General features: G+C 40.3%; 1 protein-coding gene across 1 annotated transcript in view; it reads left to right on the forward strand.

The window, feature by feature from the left end:
- Positions 1 to 4,620: 4,620 nt before the first annotated feature.
- The window catches only part of STK39 (serine/threonine kinase 39), a gene marked incomplete at its 3' end in the record, with an annotated part of 86,615 nt that continues 70,122 nt past the window's right edge, over positions 4,621 to 21,113 (forward strand). Inside the window, exon 1 of the mRNA XM_082285416.1 lies at positions 4,621 to 4,925. Coding sequence (XP_082141542.1) covers positions 4,801 to 4,925 — 125 coding nt within the window. The 5' untranslated portion in view covers positions 4,621 to 4,800. The remainder of the gene's footprint in view (positions 4,926 to 21,113) is intronic.

Raw genomic sequence — 21,113 nt, forward strand, 5'->3', positions numbered from 1 at the left:
TCCCCAAAACTAAAAGGAAAACCTTTAGAAATGTTTAAATCCCAAGAACTCGAGCACTTTATAAACATTGCTGGATTGAAGCTTGTAGCTTTCCAGTAAAATACAAACTGTTTCTTTCTTCCCTGATCCTATAAAAAGAAAATGAACAAAGGCTAGGGTAATTTACTCAAATAATGAATAGCCTTTTATAATTAAGGTATTGTTTTGGTCATTCCATGACCATCTAACAAAGCTGAAACTGTGTTCCTGCTTAAATGGTGGCATATTCTATTCCCCACTATTGGCTGCATTTTTCTCAGGTCTCCCTTGTTTATTCTGTCTATTGCTTGTTTGGCTGCCTGGTGACTAGTCAATCCTTTCAGATGAACTAAACCAGGAACTAGCTGTCAACCAGATTACATCTCTGATCTTCTGAGGCTGTGTGAAATCTCATCCTTAGAAAATATGTATTACACTCCCAGTTTTGCTACAGAGCTCTTTTATGACCTTTAGCAAATCCCTTAAGCTTTTTCTGTTTCCACTTGTGAAATTGAGGTAATTATATTCCTCAGTCTTTTTGTATGTGAGGATTAATTTATTAATATGCATGAGATGTTAATATCCTACAGTGATGAAAGCCATAGAAATTCCTAGATCAACTCTTCCATGTATTTGAGTTTTAATCATTTACAGTTATGGAGAGTTTATTCCTGCTAAAAGTTTCAGCAAGCCAGTCACCTCCACATCAACTTAATTGTATTAAACTGTAGTTCAAAAGCAAGAATAATATTTAGTTCACTGTCATTTTCATGGTGACTCTATCTTAAATTCATTCGAATAATCATAGTGGAAATTGTGATTCCTGAGGGTTCCAAAAGGCATTTGTTGCAAAAAGGCTATTTTTGCCAAAACCTGAATTGCTAGCATGTAAATATTCCAAATGGATGCAAAATTCTGAATTTTGAATGTTTGAAATGTATAATGATTGATGTGCCATCATGATTTAGGTAATTAGCCACTGGGGCTCATGGTGCTGGAATGAGCTAGTAGTATTTAGCTGGTGATTTTAAAGTTTTGGGTGGTTTGGCAGCAAGAGCAAATTAACTGCACAATGTGTTCCCATGGCCTTGTTTGAAAAGCTGGATGGGTGGATGTGAAGGCTTAGCTGCCATAACAGGGGTTCCTACCATGCAAAGCCACCTGTGACATTGAGGAAAAGCTCTGTTGACACTGAGGCTGCATCTGCTCTCCAGCTCTGCGGAGAAACTCACCCAGGCTCTGTTATTCTTTTTAAGTTATGGCTTCAATATGCCTGTCAAGGCTCCTCACTTTCAAAGGGGTTGAGACAAAGACGTGAGCATTTCCTCTATCTGTTGCCTGAAAGCCAGGTTAACAAAAAATACCCAAGAAAAAGATTTAATAATGGCATGTCACCTATTTAACTGTGTATTCACTAGAGGAGAAAGGGAGGTTGAAACTGTTTAGTCTTCTCCCATCAGCACCAGCTGCTGTTGTGTGTCATATCTCATGACATTGTTTAAAGCACAGACATCCTTCACTGCTAATAAATTAGAGGCTTTCAAACCTTACCTACATAATTGCAGAGAGCTGTGCTGCTGTACGTGATACTCATAACTGCATTTTTAGGCCATTTTTGGAAGAGAGGCTGGTTTTACTTCACTCATTTCTCTGAGGTAGACTAAGTGACAGTAGAGAGAAGAGATCCTTCCTGCTCCGGGTTAGGCTGTGGGAGGTTATATTGCTGTTTTGGCTGCATCTGCTGCCTTTCTATTCAGAAATAAAGTGTTTTGGGTGGATGCTGTCCCTTTATGTTACTAGCATACATACCATTACTTATAAACTGCAGTCCTCATGCTTGTATCTGATTTTACTTGTATTTTATGCTTATCTTAGATGTATCTTAAGGTATGCTTACATTCAAATTTAATTTGTTGGTCTTCAATGTTGCTGTAAGCACCTATGTTATCTTGCCTAAATTCTGCAAACCTAGAAATGGAGTCTGAGTTATTTTGCTCCAAACACTTTTTTGTCCCATCTGGAGAGGGTACAGCAGGGAACTTTCAAAAAGTCTGAGTGTGGCTTAACTCTTCTGCCATGGTGGCCTACATGGTTTTAAATATTGCCGGTTTTGACTGCAACCTGGCCATGTAAAGCCTTCCATCACTTTGGAATCGGTCATTTGGGTGGGACTGGACTCAGTGACCCAATCTCATGGAATCCTACATCTTCAGGCACTCAGAAAGACCAAGTCACATTCAGACGGGACCATTCTGAACTGTCATCAATTCGGAGAACAGTGATTTTTACATTAGTCCTATCTATTTCTCTGGAACCTCCAAACGCGGCAGGTTGCTACTCTTTCCAGGGTCCGGCAAGCCTTGCGGAGAAGGGTGCTGCCTTCTGCCGGGGCTGGAGGGCCCTTCCCCGCCGCCTGCAGCAGGGGGCGAGCGGCCCCGCGGCTCCCGGGCCGGCCCCGGCCCCGCGCTGCCCTCGCAGCGGCGAGACCTTCTCGCGAGCTGTGCCCTGAACGCACGGAACGCCTCCCACGGCTCCGACTGCTTATGAAATTGCTCTCCGGAAAGGGTCCTCCTGTAAAACCTGCTCATTTCAACGAATTAGAGAATGCAGGTGCACTCTAGAAATACCCAATTGTAGGGATTAGTTGGGCACACTGGGACAATAATCAGGACAAAAATAAATATGATGGTATCAGACGTTAACCAGCAGTTTAAACAGTAATATGGCAGTAGCATCACAGAAATTCATGGCTCAGAAACTAGCCACCTCCAACCTCCTCTCCCCCAACAACTGAGTAGAGATGGAAAAGCTGGCTGTTTTCCATCAATAGTGAGTAACGCATTTTCCCTACTGATTGATTTGGCCTGTACTGTTGCTCTTTTACTATTTTTTTTTTTTTTAATGCTATTGCTGGCAGAAAGGTCTTGGCATTAAACTTAATGCTGAATGACAATTTAATACTTCCTCTTCCAAGTCTCACTGACCTTTAGTTTCGAGGCAAATAATTTCTAATTTGTATATAAGAAAATGCTTCAATCACCTAGCTTTTAAAAATGAGATTGAGAGGAATTATTAGTTTAGCACAAAACCGCACTATTTTTATTCTACTGCTAGAAGTCTCTATACTAAGCTGAACTGTTGCTTGTGAGAAAATGGAAGCGCAGTGCACAAATATTTGCAAGTTGCTGATATACCTTCTGATGAATCATTAAGCAGCGGTTAGGACTTCCTTCAGCTTTCTCAGCAACACAACAAAATAGAAGTAACTTGCTTTCCTCTTCGGAATAACGTTCAATTAACTGAGTCCTCACTGAATTAACCACACAAAAAAATTTAGTTAGTAAAAGGGGATTATCCAAAACCGAGCTAGAACTGAATAAAGTAGCTAGCAGGTGTTGTTACATGTATCTTTTATTGACTAAATCTCGCTGCATCATCCTTCCTAACAATTTGTGTGGTTCACTTCTTTTAGACAGTCCTATGGCTCTCCTGCTTGCATACTGTATTCGTTCTAATTACCTTAAATTCATTCTGTAGGGGGAAGTAAGATTTTGAACTATATGGAAATCTTGTGTTACCACTGTTCCCAGAGCTCTGTAAATCTTAAAATGCAAAGCATTCAAAGTAGGAGTGAGACTGTAGACTACACAAATAACTATTTTCCAAATTACTTCATAGTAAGTAAAATCCTAATGATATCATTGAACACTTGACACTACTAAGAGAGTAGAAGAAAAAAATCCATACTATTAACAGCAATTTCATTTAACCCCAGGTTGGTTTTTTTCAACTGTAAAATGGGAAGCACTACAGAAGTTTATTTATTATTCTTATTTGTTTAAATCACTTGGTTCTGGTTTGCCAAGGGGAGCATTTTCAACTCTCTTCAGTCCTTCTTGCTGGCATGAGCTGAGGCAGTGTCTGCACTGAGGTGACATGGTGCAGCTGTCCTACTCATCCTGGAGCGGGCCACTCGTCATACGGTGATTTAACCATTTTGCAGGACTGCAGCACCACCACCGATGAAAGCAAATGCTTTCTTCACGTCCTCAAATTCGAATACATGTCATCTCGCAGCAGCGGCGCTCTTAGCAGTGACACTTGTATGTGAGCTGTGCTGCAGAGCAGCCTGTGTGCTTAAGCTATCGGCCTAACAGGTGCTTTAGCATCCGCCACGCGACGTGCCTTCCCTCCAGTCCTCCCCGACCCCGCGCTCGGCCCCGGCGGGTCCGGCAGTCCGCGGGCAGGGCCGTGGCCTGCACACACTCAGCCCGCCACCCCGTGCAGGACCTCGCAGCGCTTCCAGAAGCACAGAGCATGCCAGCGAGCCGCGGGATGAGCGGGGAAGGACGATGGGCAGAGCTGCCGCCAGCAGGCTGGCAGGTAGGCTACGAGGCGCTGGGGAAGGCGGCGACCACCGGGGTGCGCGGGGCCGCTCCCGCGGGGCGCCTCCGCCAGAGCGCCCGCGCTGCTCCCTCGGGCGGGGGCGCGTCAGGGGGCACCGCCTCGCTCTGCCGGCGCCGCACCGACACCGCCCGGGGCCGCCGGGCCCAGGCACCGCGCTCGGGCTCCGTCTCTCCGCAGCGGCGCGGGGCGAGCGGCCGGGGCCAGCGGCGACGCCCGCCTCTGCCTCCTCCCCCTCGGCGCCCTGCCTCCTCCCTCCGCCGGGCGGGCGGCCGGCTGCGCGGGTAGGGCGGGCGGGAGGCAGAGCGCGGCTGAAAGGTGTTGCTAGAGGGGAAGTTTGGAGAAGGTCGTCGGGTGCCTGGGCGCTCCGGCAGCATCATGGCGGAGCAGGGCGAGTCGCCGGTCCACGTCCAGCAGCCCCAGCCGGCCCCCGCACCCGCCACCCCGGCCGCCGGCTGGCCCATCTGCAGGGACGCCTACGAGCTGCAGGAGGTGATCGGTCAGTGGAGCGGGGGCGCGGCGGGGCGGAGGCGGGGAAGGAAGGCAGGGATGCCGCGGCCGGCTCCGGGCCTACCGGCGTTTGCTCTCCCGCAGGCAGGGCTCGCTCACTGCGGCGGACGCGCCCGGCACTGCAGCGGTGGCTGCTGCGAACTTTATCCGCCCGGCAGCGGGCAGCCCCGGGGGGTGGCGGCTCCTTCTAGAACCCGCCGCGCCCCGCCCGGTGCGGCTCGGTGGAGGTGCCACTGACCTGCATCGTCACTCGAGCCTTGCCCTGCTGGTTTGCACTGGGACCCCGGCAACTCCGCAGATGCGCTCTGGGTGCTTTATGTGTCTACGCTGTGTCCGTGGATGCGCACATGTGCGTGCATCCGCTTAGATTACTCTGCATTTTTTCCGGTGCTTTCATGGGGGAGGTAAATCTCACCCGTAGATCTGCTGCTCACGTGACGCCTCTCTCTTAATCAGTATATATACATCTATGCGTATATATGTTTAAACTATTTCCTCTTCTCCCTCACTGTTTCATCTTGTTCACATCTGCTTGTGCCCCTCGGCCCCATGCCCGTTGGTGGCACGTGAGGCTAGCAGGGGATTACAGCTTCGTTTTCACCCCAGTCAACCTGCTTTTGACCCGGTTTGCCATGTGAAGTTTAACCCGTCTGCTGGCCCCCTCCCGTATCCCTGGAGGATGGGGACTTTCTTGGTTGTGTGCTTCAGCACTTTGTTCACGTGTCCAACTAATGCAGATCAGATGTGTTCAGTCTCCATTCCCTTTATTTGGATTAGGTTATTTTGAATTTTACTTGTGAAATGCTAACTGTTGTTGAAAGTATGTGCGATGGAAAGTTTTTCATCTCTTGGCCTAGATGCTGCTTGTTGCTAATGATCTACTTTGGGAAAATTTGCTTTTATTTGTATGTAACATTTTAAACTTCTAGCAAATACTGCAGATGGCAAAGACCAGCTCTAAGACTGATTGCTGTCTCTTACAAATGAGGCCACTTAAGTGAGAAAAGTCCAGGTGACTTGCCTGCTGATGCTGTTGATTATCTTCAGTATATTGCTAATTGTTGTCAGGCTGACGAGAACTGCATGTTATCGATCGGGAAGTTGTGTGTACTCAGCTTTGTCATAAAGCTTTTTATTTTCCACAGGCAGAAACAAAACAGTTGAGAAAAGTACTTCTTCCTTAAAATGGGATGGCTTTTTATTGACCCAGGTGGTACCTTTGTGTTTCTGTTTGTACTTCCTAGGCTGTGAATAGGGACTAAGGAGGGATGAGTGTTCAGGTGTTCAGGTCCCTGGATGTGGCTCACTTGGATGAGTATTGAGCAGGTGTTGCCTATGGAGGCCCCCCAAAAGTATGGGTTTACTGGACAGAGGACTTTGTCTTTCTCAGTCTGGATAATGGATCAAAGTTAGCCAAGTGGAAGTGACTCTACTAGCATAAAGGTGTATCTTTGCTGAGGAGTAGATCCCTCTTCTACGGTGAAAAAGGCCTCAAAGGTGTTGGATTAATCTTTGTCTAGGGTGTAATATGAGTCATATGAGTTACTTAAATAATAGTTGTTTTCTGTTACAGTACCTGTAGAATGCCTGTGTGAGAATTTCCTTTAGAAACTCCTTTCTACTTTATTCTTCCTGCTTAAAAGCTTGGATCTTTTGGTATGTAAACTGTAATCCTAACTGCTAATATATATTTACATACATCCATTGAACAAGTGGATGCTAAATCGGACTAGCAGATACCAATCATTGTAGAGAAACTTTATTGCTAGTTACCTATGGGTGCTCTTAAATATTAATATTATTTAACTGAATGCCTAGGGAGTAAATTGAGGTCAGGGTATATTGAGTCAGATTCTTGGACACACTGAACTTGCCTGCCATAATTTCACTAAACTTAGGTTTCTTCCATGACTTTCTTTCAAAGTCACTGAGATTTATTTTGTACCACTTGACTAAAAAATCTTGTGCTTAGTCAAATATGTCTTTTTTCATTAAACTTTGTATTTGTTTTCTTAATTTACAGGAGACTCACCACAAGATTAAATTTGGTCTGGATACTATTAAAAATAGTAAAAAAACCCAACCAAACACACCCTATCCCACTTTCTAAAAAAAAAAAAAAAAACCCTACGCAACCAAGGCTCCTGTAAATTCCATGTGTTTGACCACATGCTGACATAATTTTGGAGCTGTAGGATGAATGTTGGTTTTATTGAATGTGGTAAGAGACTCTTGAAGAATCTTTTTTATATCTGAGGGAGGAGAGAATGACACAGTCTGAGCTTGGTTCAGCAGCAACCCTTTTCATGGGCTGTGCCAGGGTTAATTGCATTGTGAACAGTAGTTACCACTTGCTGAAACAGAGCTGATCACCTCTGGAAAGCACTACATACTTCTCCCTGAGGAGTTTGGTAGCGTCATTTCAGTTCAAACAGCCCTTTCCCAGTTAAATGAGAAAAATAAAAAGACATTGAAGCACCGTTGTGGGCTTTGCAGGAGGAAAGATACACCATACTGGTTTATCAAAATGCTTCCCAACAGAATAGACTTTAGATTCTTTGGTAACTAAAGCACAGATGCAGAATGGCTGTTTTAGGGGTGTTTAAAAGTTTTGGTGGGGATTATAAAATGAAAGTAATTGTTAGTCTTGTGGGCCGTCTCTATCCTTTGGATTTAGCAGTTGGAGAAGTTCTATTCTTCTTCTGTGTGAGAACACGAAGTTTTCTTGTTGCTCATTTGTGTCTATCTAGCCACATGCTGTGTTGAGAACCAAGGCCACATGATACGGATTTCCAATGAAAAAGCTTTTTAAAATTTTTCTGTCTGTTGTATCCTCCATGATGGCTGGGAGATTCAAGTGCTGGCTGAGGAGAAAATACTAGTTTTAAGGAGTGCTTCTTATGAGATGTTATTCCAAGTCTGCTTTATTTTTTAGGTGGCTGGCCACTTCTCTGTAAACTCTTTGTCTGCAGTTTCATGATACATTTAATCTGGTCTAACAGGCAGCTGCTGAAAGGATCGCATTGATCTGACAGCGAACTAGTTCTTCTGCTGGGTCAGTTTTCTGCTGGATCAGATTCCCTCTTTGACTTGCTGCATGGCTTTGTGATTGATAGGTTTGATGCAAGGAAGAGGCTCTTCCAATTAATGCCTAGATGCTTATATTTTCTGGAGTGTGAAAAAAACTTTCTGATTGTGCTCTATAAATATATAAAGAGGGAATTTTTACATTAATTCAGATTAATACAGGCTGTGCATATACAAAAGCACTTAGAAGGGGATTCCTAATTGTTAGGACAGGAGGATCCAACCAACCTTCTGGCAGTAGTTACATAGATAAGAACTGTAATTGCTATTAAGGCAGAGCCAGATTTAATTTAGTGAAGACCTGGGAGATCTGAGATTTTAATGCATTAAAATGCTCAGTGGATTTTAATATGTATGGAGGGGGTTTTGTTGTTTTTTGTTGGGTTTTTTTGGTAAGATTAATATGACTTAGATTATAAAAAAGTAGCTTATAAAAACAATACTTGTGAGAGGTGTTCTTACACAGTTTGGGTTTATAACCAAGTATTCAGAATAAAATAACTGAAATTGATTTCTCTGAATTTATCATGTACGTATATGAGTTTTTTCCTCAGAAGCAATATAAATCTCACAGAACAAACATTTAAATGGTAATCAACATTAACGCTTTATTCAGTTTTGATTTTTTTTAAATCATCTTTCTACCTTTCACGTTGTAATGAGCTCTACATCACCTGGATGAGACAAAGCAGCATTAAATCTTGGTTGATTTTTTTTGTTTTATTTTGGGTGGTGGTTTCTTTTTTTTATTTTTTTTTTTTGTTTTGGTTTTAATATGATCAAGTGGCTTTGACTTGAGTTTGGAAAGCTACTTTGGAATTGATGCTTCTCTGCCAGATGTAACTTTTTGTCATCCTGCACTGATGGAAGGTGGATTCTGTTATGCAGAAGCAGTGGATTATTTTGTGATTCGGTTGGGTGCTAATTTTCATTATAAAATTGTTTTTCTCTCCTGCTGCAACTGACTTAGAAAATTAATTTGGTTAGGAAACAGCCAGAATTAGATTGAAATAAAGGGTTACTTTTACGAGACAGATTATCTATATTGGCTGCAAATCATTAAAGAGTTACCTTAGTTGAACTTGTGTGTTTGTCTAGCTTTTTTTTTTTCTAACTTTGAGCTCAAGAATATCTTGTGGTTTGTTTTTGCTTCAAAAGGTGCAGTGTTTCTAAGTCAAATGTGTTGGGATTTTGAGTAGAACAGGTTACCATTCGAGACTATTCTGCTGATTTTATGGTTCTTATTGTAAGCAGCTTGTGAACGAGGTTATGGCTTGGTTAATGGCTCTGGGGTCTTTGGTGGTGTTTCCGGGGTATGTTATTTACTTTTTTTCCCCCCCCTGCTGCATGTATTGCTAATGGCTCTTTGTCTAACAGAGAATAGACTCTCCTATGTTTGTTGTTATCAGTGATCTTTGTGTAGAGTGGTCTCTGATTATGATCCTTAGGAACCCATGTTCACGTTGGTAATGCTGTATGCTGTTTTGAAAAGCCTTTCTATAGTTACAGGTAAAATTACAGTTCTGTGTTGTTCTGTTAATCAGATGCTTGTGTCTCATTCACACTTTCCAAAATTTCTTATCCCTGTGCTTAATCAGGATGCTTTAAAATATTTGAAGGGCTTTCTTTTGAGGTAATTTTTATGTATGTACTGTAAAAGAAATCACACTGTGCTCAATGAAATACCACACTAGCAACTAAAGATATGGTAAAATTTCATATTTACTCTTGCAAAACCTCCAAAATTCCTGCATGAGAAGCTGCAAAATTTGATAAGTAATACTTCATGCTACCTAAGGTCTTTGTACCAAATTTGTAAAAAAGAATGGTATGCTTGCCTTAATTCTGCTCCAAAGTAAATTCTATTCTTTACCAATAAATCTTGAAAGTTACTACAGCAGCCTAAGCATATTGTACATGCACATACTAAATACAGCCTTTGTAACATTATTTGTAACTTAATACAGCTGTAACTCGACAGGAAGAATTTAATTTTGTAAATGAAATTTTACGTTTTGGGAAATAATTGGTTGAGATTTTCTGTCTGCTAAAAACCATCTGTAGAAACTGGGGAAATATTAAATCCCCATTTAGTATTTTAATAAGGAGTGGCTTTTAATTCAGTTGCCAGGGTAAAGGTGGTCATGGTGCAATTTAAAAACACCTTGTAGAACATTCACAGTGCTGTGCTGCTAATGAGGCTGTGCAGAGCTTGAAGCTGTTAATTATTTGCTTTGTCTCCACATGGTAGTGTTGGGGAAGGGACCTTTGTCTTGGCTTTTTTTTTTTTTTTTTTTTTTGAATGAAAATGAACTTTCTGCATTAGAAATACCCAGAGTTGAGCCACAGCTGTACATGGCTGTAGTTTTCATTGGTTCAAAGAGGTTAGACTTGAAGTGATTCAATGTTCAAACTTTGTTATATAATCTAGTGAATTTTTTGAAAAAGTTAACTAATGCAATTGGAATTCAGACCTGTCAGGAAAAAGATTAAAAGATTAATTGTAAATTGTAAAAAAAAAAAAAAAAAGCTTCCTTTGAGTTTCTCCTGATTGCAAGTAACCAGCATATAAACCTTGTTTTTAAGTTACCTTGTTAACTGGAAGATTAAAGGAACATATACCAACATGTCAGGCAATTGGCTGGTGCTAGGTAATGATAATTTACAGAAAATATGCTTTCCTGCTCTTTGAATCTTCCTACTTCCCTTTTGGTTGGCTCTCCTCTCCCTATAATTTCTCTTTCCCTTCCATCCAAGTTCTTCTTACAGATAAGGCCCAATACCTCTGATGCCTGGAAAGTCCTGGCTCCACAGAAGTTGCTTGAGTGCTGGAAGAGGAGCTGCTCTACTGGGAGTGTGTAGAAATTTGAAGGGATTCCATGATTTTGCCCCTTGCTAAGTGTTATAACAGCAAGGCTTTGCGTCTTTAGAGTGGAACCAATTCTTGTAACCAGCATTGTGCTTTGATGGTGGGGGCCAAGTTCAGATGTGGGAGAGCTATTTTAGATTGGGTCAGATGTTGTTTTGAAACAACTTAAGAGCTGTTTTACTTTATTTTCTTTCAGTGAAGAATCACTTTCTACTAGGTCTGAGACCAGTTGTTTTTTTTTCCAGAATCTGTTTGTCAAATGGAGCTTCTCTTTGTTAACTGGAAACAAAACCACATCTGTTCTGATTGGCTTGAGGGGGAAAAGCAGTGAGCTCTCCATGCAAAGGAGATGCGGGTGGCTCATATAGTGGCTACTTGTCTAGGTCATATTGCATTTTTGTGTGCCCTCCCTTGGTTCTCTCTTTCTCTTCCGTCATTTCACCTTCCAAAATAATTTGGAGCTGTAAGGCAGCAGTTGATAGAAGCTTTTTTTTCTTCCAGTAATAATAGTAGCTCTTGATGTTTAAAGAATGGGCTCTAAAAATCAAATTAAGTTAGCTACTCTTGTTAACTTCTTGGGCTTGCTGAAGTCACTGGGCTACTGCTAAGCAGAGGTTGCAGAGGAGCACTGTGCTTGCCGGAAAATGTCACTAGGACGTTTCCTGCTGCCCAAAATTAAAGGTGAGTTTCTCCCCACCCCCCAAAAAATCACACTTAATATATGTTGATGCTACTTACCGTATGTAAATAAAGAATGAGCTGCATTGAATGAGTGGATTTTTCCTTATTTCTGCCTTTTGCAGCACAGCCTTTCCAGTAGGATGAAATCCTGACAGCTCTACTAGATTTCACCATTTCTTGCTGAGTTTGAAGGTCTTGGATGTGCACAAGGGTTGTGTGGTTGAAGCTTGTGGGTGTAAGAACATTATTATCCAGCAGTATCAGGATGAGGCGACACTGGTGTGGAACAAAATTCTTGAGAAAAGAATTTTCTCTAAAACTTTACTTTTTCCTTATAAGAAGAAAAAAGTCTCTATATATTTATACATACATATCTATCAGTCTTTATATGCACTGTTCTAGGTTCTGTGTAGTTGTGGGATCAACTCTGTAAATGAAACAAGCAGTGTTGAATGCTTGTCTCTTGCCGCCTTTGATGGGGTTAGTCTGCTGTGCTCCCTTGCTGACCTTAGGGTTCTGTGGTGGTGATGCAGCTTCCTCCTGCACAGTGCTTCTGGCTGGAGACTGTCCTTTGGTATTGAAGGGGTGCCTGGGAGACTAGGAGTGCTAGACTGAAAAGATGGGGGAAAAAACCCAACCCTACCCTGAGGCAAAAAATGTATTAATGATAAAAAACAAGGGGAGTATACAGGGACAAACAAGCTATCAATCATGTACCTAACAGTGCTGGAGGAATCTAATTTTTCCTGAAACTGATGTCAAGTCAGAGTTACTTTGAGAGTTGGTTACCTTTCAGGAGATAAGATACTTGGGGAATGGTAGTAAAGAGGAAGCAGCTTAATCTTCATGGAGAAGTGCGCATGCTTCCTGGCATTTATGTAGGCTTCAGCTGACAGGTGACTCTTCTATAGAAAATGTATATGGCAGTGGTGAGATGCTGAGAATGCTGATGAAGATGGTGGGATTTAGAGTCCCTCTGAACAATTCCCAGGTACATTTTGCCAGGATTGCTGTTCGTGACAGTCCTGTGGCTTGCTTGCAAGGGAAGCTCAGTGAAAAGTTTGAACAGTATTCTCCATTTGTTAGCTGAAGTAATAATTTTGTGGCATTAGTGGAGTTAATATTTTCAGTCCTTTGCCCATGGTATTTGACTAAGTATGTGGTTTTACTCAATAGTTCAGTGAAACTTCAGGGTGATAAACTAGCTGTCTCTGTTAATCCTTTGTCTTTACAAATAACAATTTCTGAGTAATTTTATTAGCTTCATTATTACTGTGGATGTCTAAATGCCTTTGAGGTATTTTGATTGTAAGTTAAATATAGATGAAACTTGAGAATGTCCTATAAGGCTGATGTAATGATTATGCTACATAGCGTTTAAGTTGAGCTATGCTTGTGCACTTAGAGAAATTAGAAGCAGGCTGAAAATTTGAATATTTTCATGCTTTCAGAAGAATCCTGTACTTAAAGGTCTTGAAAGTCAAGATCCATGTTGAATGTCTGTGTGTCAAGTATACCTGCTTCAGGGTAATGGTACAAAAATAGTTACTTTAACAGACCAGACAAATATTGTGTATTTGTTAATCATGGTTTCTGTCTTTTAGGAATAACATGAACAAGATCATAAGCTTGAGCTATTGCTTTAGACTTCTGAGAAGCAACATACTTGGATTCAGAAGCACAGCCATTTAATTATAAAGTTGCTTTTTCCTTCTCACTTTTTTGCTCTGAAGACGTTTTATTCCAGGGTCTGAATTTAAGCTTATAATTTATTCTACTTAGTGTCTTGTGCTTCCAGACTCTAAGCCACTTCAGACTAATAGTAGGAACTTCATTAGAATTAGATTAGAATCACCTAATGAATATTTAATGATTTGATAGTATTTATATTGCTTCAACTCTTCCATTGTTTCATGAGGAGCAATATATGAGAAACAGGTAAGTTTTCTGTTTGTAGTGTGTGGTCACAGTAACTCAGATTCTGGGAGGCATGTTTTGTTGGGGTTAACTAGCTGAAGATGATTTGTAGCTCAGCACTGCTGTATTAATTAGAGATCTTTATGATACTACAGTGGCAATAATGCCTTTGTTTTGGTAGATTGCTGTTCTTCATTCTTGGAAGAGAATGATGCACTATGTGGTGACATCCGGAAGACTTGGAAAATACTGTGCTCATGGTATTAGGATTGTTCCAAGTGTTTACTTTCAAACTAAATGAGAAACAATAAAATATGCCGACTAAATCAACACCAGAATTTGTTTATAGTGCTACTTCAGAAGTGAATAGTAATTCTTCTTTAACAGCTTTTTTCTAGGCGAGAGATCTAACTTAGCATAGCAAATCTTCTATTTGCCCTGTTTGTGTCAGGGGGTTCTGTGCAGTTCTGATGGTATCCTGGTAGGGTAACTTTTGGTTCCACAGCGAATACCAGATAGCAGGTTCTTCTCCCATGTTCTGCAGAGACATTTGCAGTGTGGGTTTTGCCTTCCAGATACGAAGAATAATGTTTCCTATATTGATGATGAAACAATGGGGAGAATGAAATTATCAGAATCCATGTTTCTTCTCATGTGACGGTGAATGGATAATAACATGGCAGATAAAATCCATAAATTCTTAAATCAAGTCATATCCTTCACTCTTTTTCATGCTTTTTTTGGGAAAATGCAGAATGAGTATGGATTTGTTGGATACATTCATGTGGAGTACTGTACATCCACATATGTCCTTATCACATGGCAGCCCCAACACAGTGTGTACATCAGGAGCTGCCTCCTGCCCACAGCGTGCTGGGCGGGTGGGCGTGCAGCACAGCTGTGCCACAGGAGCAGTGGCAGCGTGGGGGAAAGAGCCTGCTGCAAGGTCTTGGGATGCTACTTTTTGTTTCTTGTTCCCTAACAAATTTGAAGTGTGAGTGAAGTTGGATTCTTTTTCATTTTGAAGGAAGCCAGAGTGGATCTGGTTACAAACCAACTTTTTTGTAAAAAAAAAAAAAAAAAAAAAAAAGTTATTCCACAATTGCTCCAGTTTTTCCATAACTGGAGAAGGCCTCGTGTGCCTCAGAGCTCTTCTTCCCCTCCTCTGTCTTCTGAGCTAGTTTGATAGCTAGGTTTTTTTCATTATGCCCGAAAAAAATATTCCTTCAAATCTCTTCCAGTAATGAACTGTTACATGTCATGTTACTAATTTTTCAATGGCACATGTATCTTCTAGTTCTTAAGTCTGGTGAATTCACAAGTTACCTTTAAATGCTGATGTGAAAGTGAAGGCATTTTAGGTATTCATTAGGTGAGTACCGCTAAACACCCTCTTTGTTGTCTGATGTGATACATGCTATTTCTTGGTGGTATTGTATTCCCAATTCCTGCTCTGCAACTTCTGTAAATTAGAGTAAAATTAATATTGAATCAATACTGAATATAAGAGTTTATTTTGCCCTTATACATAACACATTTCTCTTTTTTTGCTTCTTAATATAGCAGCTCATATGGAAGATAATGTGATTGAAAGGAGAGATCATTCGAGGTATAGAACTTGACTTTTCACTGCTCAGTTCAGTTTCATACCCTTTCGTTCTTTAAGCTCTTAAAATGCTATCCTTTATGTTACTTCATAATCCCAGCTTTGGAAACGTGATAGTGAAAGGACTGTGAGCAGACTAGGTACATAAAGTGGCTGTAAGATAACTTAAGCGGATCTGAAAGCCATGGAAGTTGTGAGGAAAGCGTAAGTTCTGCAAACTAGAGCAGAGATACTTTATTTGATGCCCATTAATATATTGTATGTTTTAAGTAGCATATTTTATGAAAGATTGAACATTTTTTGGGATCAGAACTAAATGTTTTTAGCTAATTTACTTGTTTGGTTTAGGTTCAGCTGAATTTATTAAGTTGTCTCTGTGTGTTGGTTGTTCCCCCCCGTACCCTTCTTTTTTAGCATATGTAAGCAGAGTAATTTTGCGGTGTAAGAGACGCAAACTCTGCACCAGAGAATAAGATCTATTTTCTCCAGAGAATCTGATAATCAAGCAACAGAGAGGCTCTTTCAGGGATCCTTAGCTGAATGATGATGGCACTAAAATGTAATTACAATTTAAGCTTTATTTTCTTAACAAGATATTATGTTTACTATACCACAGAAGTTATGATCAGAATGGCACAGGATTTCTACAAACAGAATGAGTTTAAAACAATTTATAAGTAGCATAATACAGAATTTATAGTATGACAACTTAAGATTTCTAATTGACTTGATCCTAATTTACAGTTTCTTATCAATTGAATAATATGGAATTTATAATACAACTTAACTTACTATTTCTAATCACCTGGACCGTCTGCAGATTGGGTCGAAACCCAATACACTGTTTGCTGTATCAATATAACAATCATAATCTGGACTGGAAGTTTATATGAAAGATATGAGTCAGTCCTCAGAGGTAGCAGATGATGATGGAAGCATCTCTGGCCACAAGGGTCATGGGTCTCACTGTCCACCTGCAGCTTGAGTCCAAGTTCCCTACTCAGGACTTGTAAGTGCTTGATGTTATGGGCAGTTCTGGTACTCCATATGCTGTTGTGCTTCCCAGTGACGGGTTTGTCACCAGCACTGGGACCTGGGATATTCAGTGCCAGTAAGGAAGGGAGTAATTGCCGTCATGCCCAGGAATCTTGAAGCTGGTAGGGAGAAGAAGAAGAAATCTGTTTGGTTTGTCTACTTGGTTCACAGAACCTTCAGGGCCTGAGAATAAGGGGGAAAGGAATGAATATGTGACCTGTTCAGTCACAGAGAATACCTGCTTGCCTTATAAAGTGGCGTTAGTTATGCTAAGCATATTACAAGGGGTCAGGAGCAGGGCCTGCGGTCACAGCAGTCTTATCCTGACATTTCCGCAAGGCAAATTCCAGTTCTGATAACTCCAAAGTCTGAAATAGTGGTGATTGTGGATGTTTTTTATGTAGACATTTTTCACCTATAAATAACACTTCTTATGAAGATAATTGAGATGTGGAGCAGAGCAAAAGCTATTTAATCTTGAGTGATGTTTGTAATAGGGGGTTTCCCTAGACAGTTCCCTTTCAACTTTATTTAGATGACTCATCTATTTTAAAGGACAACTCAGGGAGAAAATTAACACCTATTGAAAATGGACTGCTTTTGTTTAGGTTTTCCTTACCAGCTGTGATGCTGACATTTCCATGGTGTGGGTTCCTTATGAATGGGAAGATGCTCTCATACCAGATCTGGAAACATCCAGGCTCCCTGGGAGCTCTATGACTAGGATGTAAGAACACTCAAGGCCATAAAGTACTTAGTTAAAAGTTAATTTTTGTGATGACATACACAGATGAGCATTAAGATGCCTGGATTTTTGGCGTCACTCCACTTTTCCTTGCAACAAGTCTACATCTTTCAGTGTAAAGAATGGATGTGTGACTGGAGTATAGGCAGTTTTGTATTCAGAGACAGGCAAAAGGAGAGGCATTGTGGATGCACTTCTAAAAGTCGACACTCAACTTTATTGGCACACTATTATACCCAAAAGATGTGAATTCCTTTGTTGGTATCTTCTTAAAAAAAGAGAAGGAATGTGTTTTTATTAGGTGTTTTATTATTTTTATGATTGATAGGGATAAAATTTTTCCAGTGTTGAAATGCTCTGCACTAAATACAGTATAGTGGATAGGAGAACTGGTAAAGGAGCTGGGATACTAAATGTCTTACTACTGTAGCTTCAAAGGCAAGACAGTGCAGTATGTGACATGACTGTATAGGGTAGCAGGATGTGTTTCTCTAGTAGTGAGGCATGGTGTTACTTCTACTGAACTTCAACAGAAAGTGTTGCCTTGAGCCAGCACTAATTTATTGTTTCTCCCATATTCTTAACAAATGCAGCAGCTTTATTTTTGGTGGTTCATTTATTTTACTTTATTAATAGAGTTGTACTAAATAAAGCCTCTGTGACAAAAAAATATCTCAGACAGGGGTTTAACATCAGCACTTGCCAGTCTCTGTTAGGAGAGCTGGTGAGGGAGCAGAGGGAGGGCAGTTGTGAGGTGGAAGGGCGTAGTGGGCACAGTCTCTATTTTTTTTATCCTCACTTTCTAACTGTGTGCTTATTGACAGGTTTACTTGAATGCCCCAAACATAGTTAATGGTTATCCTTGGACTTTTCAGTCTGATCTTAGTGTGTTGATAGCATTGTATCAAGCTGACAAGTGCTGAGCTCTGTATGGCTCTAGGCAGAAGTCTCCTTAACAAGAAAGTGTCTCAAAGCAAAAAGCCATCGCTTAGTCTGATACTTCATTTTGAAGCTAAACACAGTCACTATTAAATAAACATATATCAGATCTAAATATATCTGATTTCACTTTCTAGCCACATTTCTTAAATACCTTTGTCAGTGAGAGTAGAACTCTTAAAATTCTTTTAACCATGGCTGGTGGTGATAGCTGATTATTCTTCAGATAAGAGAGATGTTTCAGAAGAGATCCTGCAATATGGTGTGTCTGGGCCCTCTGATGGAGGGAAGTAAGACTTTTATTTTCCAGATCAATGATAGAGCTTCTCTATGTTCTTGTACAGTTCCAATTTGTCTTATTTCCTGAATAATTAGTTTGTGATTGACACTTATTTGCTGTACTCTGATGCTAGAACCCTCTGTGTTCAGGAAAGTAGTTTTATTCTCATGTTCTTTTGGCAGAAAATTTTGTTCTGTTTAGCAGATTTGACAGGGAGCTATAACATAGCAAACCTCAAAATACTTTCTATAATTTACCTAGGCAAAACATCTGTTATAACCACTTCTTTTACTATTTTAGTGAGGAAATAAAGAGAATAGCTCAAAAAGCTAGGTCATTCCCTGCTGTGGCTGTTTTTCCTGCATGTGGGGCTTTATTGCTGATTGTGAATCCCCCTGCCTTTTTCCTTCTGTATGGAGAATGTGATACCTGGTTAATGCTGAAGCTTGCTGTGTCTTAGCACAGATTGTCTTAACGCTTGCATAGAATTTTTCTATAGTGTATAATCATTTTGACATCAACATTTAGGCTATTTATGACTTCATTGCAATCACAGAAATATCTGTATAGCGTATTTGGAGAGGTTTTTCTGGATTGTTTATGCAATGGGCTTTTAAAAAGTAGTATGGGATAAGCTGGATCTCAGACTTTGTGAAAGGTAATTTCCCACAAAAAGGTGAATACAACAGTTGAGTAACCCACTGGTTCTGTAGCTGTAATAGTGATGTTTTTAAATGTCCAACTGCAAAACAAATTCAGTGAGGAATTAAAGAGATTAATTGTTGAATGTTGAAAATGCAGAAGTAGCACTTCTACTTGTGGGCATAGATTTCACGTAGCACTTAGTGTATTTTAAGTGAATTATGTCATAATTGGTAGGATAAGCAAAGTAGTATCCAAGTGAGCTATAAGGAGAGAGATTTGAACCCAACAGGAATTGTTAGTAAATTGTATTTATATGATTATCGTGAGGTTCTTAAGAACTCAAGTATTTGTCATGTGAAGATGTAAAGGGAAACAATGACTCATTTTCTGTGAGGAAGCTAAGTTTCAGAAAGATTTGGAGGTCAGTATGGAGGTGTAAATGAGCTTTACTCAGCTGATTTTTAACTTATTTTTCATCAGTGGAAGTAATATGAAAGAAAGTGAGTAATACTGAAAGTTGTCTAGAGTATTGTGGGGTAAAAGCTAGAAACCGAAAGGAATTAAGTATTATTTGTTCTCTGTTTGTTAACCAGAAGTATTGCTTTTTCACCAACAGAATTCATTCTTTCGAAACTGAAGACTCTAGTTTGGCCCAGTGCTGCTATGGAATATTCTGAAGGGCTGATTTAGTGATCCTGGAAATACGCGACACAATATGGCATGCAATGTACAGCGCATACAGCACAGCTTTCCAAGCTTGTGTATAAGCACAGGTGCTTTTTATGTTACATAAAAAAACTCCACATGTATTCATGAGTAGAAGCCTAATCTCGATTTGTGCACAAATGCATTGTGCTCCTTGTAAAAGGAATCCTGCAGTTACACGGTATAGGAGTTACATTTAAGAATTGCCTAGGAGACTCTTATTCAGAAATAGGATGTTGCGAGAGATTAAATAGAAATACTTCCATTGCTGCTTCATCCATTTTCATAGATTTTTTTAGTGTTCACTACTGGCTTTTTACAGATAGCTACAATTTAGTCTTGGATTGGAGACTGGTTTTAAATTTGTGTCCACTAATCAGCTACATTTAATAGGACATTTCTGTATGTTGGGGTAACAGAAGAAATATATAAAAATGCAGGTGGTATAGGTTGGTATGTAAAACTTTATAGATTCTGAGATAAGATTTAGTCTTCTCCAATTGCCCCTGCTGTCTAACCCTTCATATACCTAGTTGACAAGAAAACCTACCGTTATCAACAAGTTTCATCCTTCTCTTCAGAAATTAGAACCACTGTGGTATTGGAGAAGGTCTCTTTTGTTAGAGTGACCTAAACTGCAGAAATCTTTAAAAGAGGTTTGTGCTGAAATACTGTAGAGACTAACGCTGAGCAACTAAAGACAAGACTTGGTAAATCATTATGGTCTATTGAGGTTACTGACTTTTGTTTTTAAGGAGAAGAAAAAAATTGAAAAGAAATGTTTGTGATTTATTTAAAACACAGTTATTGTGCCATGATAAGTGGAAAGTGTCAGACCTTTATAAGTAATGGGATAAATGAAGTGTCACATCCTTGTATGAAGGATGTGGGCATGTGCAAGTGATATAGTCCAACCATCTCACCTCACCATCTGTCTTTTTGAGACTTGACTAGTGGAGAGTAGTTAAAACTAGAATGTTTATATCACTTGTTGATCACAGTTTTTCAAATATCCTTATTCTCTTCACCAAGTCAGGTTCTGCAAGGGTCAAACTCACATTAAAAATAAAGGAGAGAGATAAAAATGCCTTTATGTCAAGTTTAGAACAAGTTGAAGGAACTCGTTCAGATAAGCTTAAATCCCAGATGAGTATTTGTGGAGTTTTTATATGCTCTCTGTGAAGTATGTGCAAAGTGGAATGCAGAAAAAAACCTGCTTTTAGGTTACATTCTTTCAGAAGAGGAGAAGTGTGGCCATATGTAATAGCTCATGAGTAGGTTTCTATTGTGTGAACTCAGATAGTTAAAAGCAATTCTAATGGCTTTATTGCATTGGTGATGGGATAGTAGGGAGTGCATGGTCTGTAGCATGAAGGGACAGGTTGGCTGTAAGGGCATGCTTACACTAGAGAGGATGGCAGCAAAAACACCAGGACAAGACGAAACTCTGATCTGTTGTCAGTTGTGAAATGGGAGTAGTAGGCATCTTGATGTGGTCTGAAATTGCATTATTTCACTGCTAACTTTTGATATTGGTAAAGAGAACTTGTCTGTAACAGAATGACTTTTCCAGTAGTGGGGAAACCCCATCACTCTTACAAAGCTGGGGTTTTTTTTTGAGTCTGACCATGGGTAATCCTTTTGTTTAGTTCTTCTGCAGGACACAACTGGA

Source organism: Coloeus monedula (genome assembly GCF_965178545.1).
Source record: "Coloeus monedula genome assembly, chromosome: 7".
Lineage (NCBI taxonomy): Eukaryota > Metazoa > Chordata > Aves > Passeriformes > Corvidae > Coloeus > Coloeus monedula.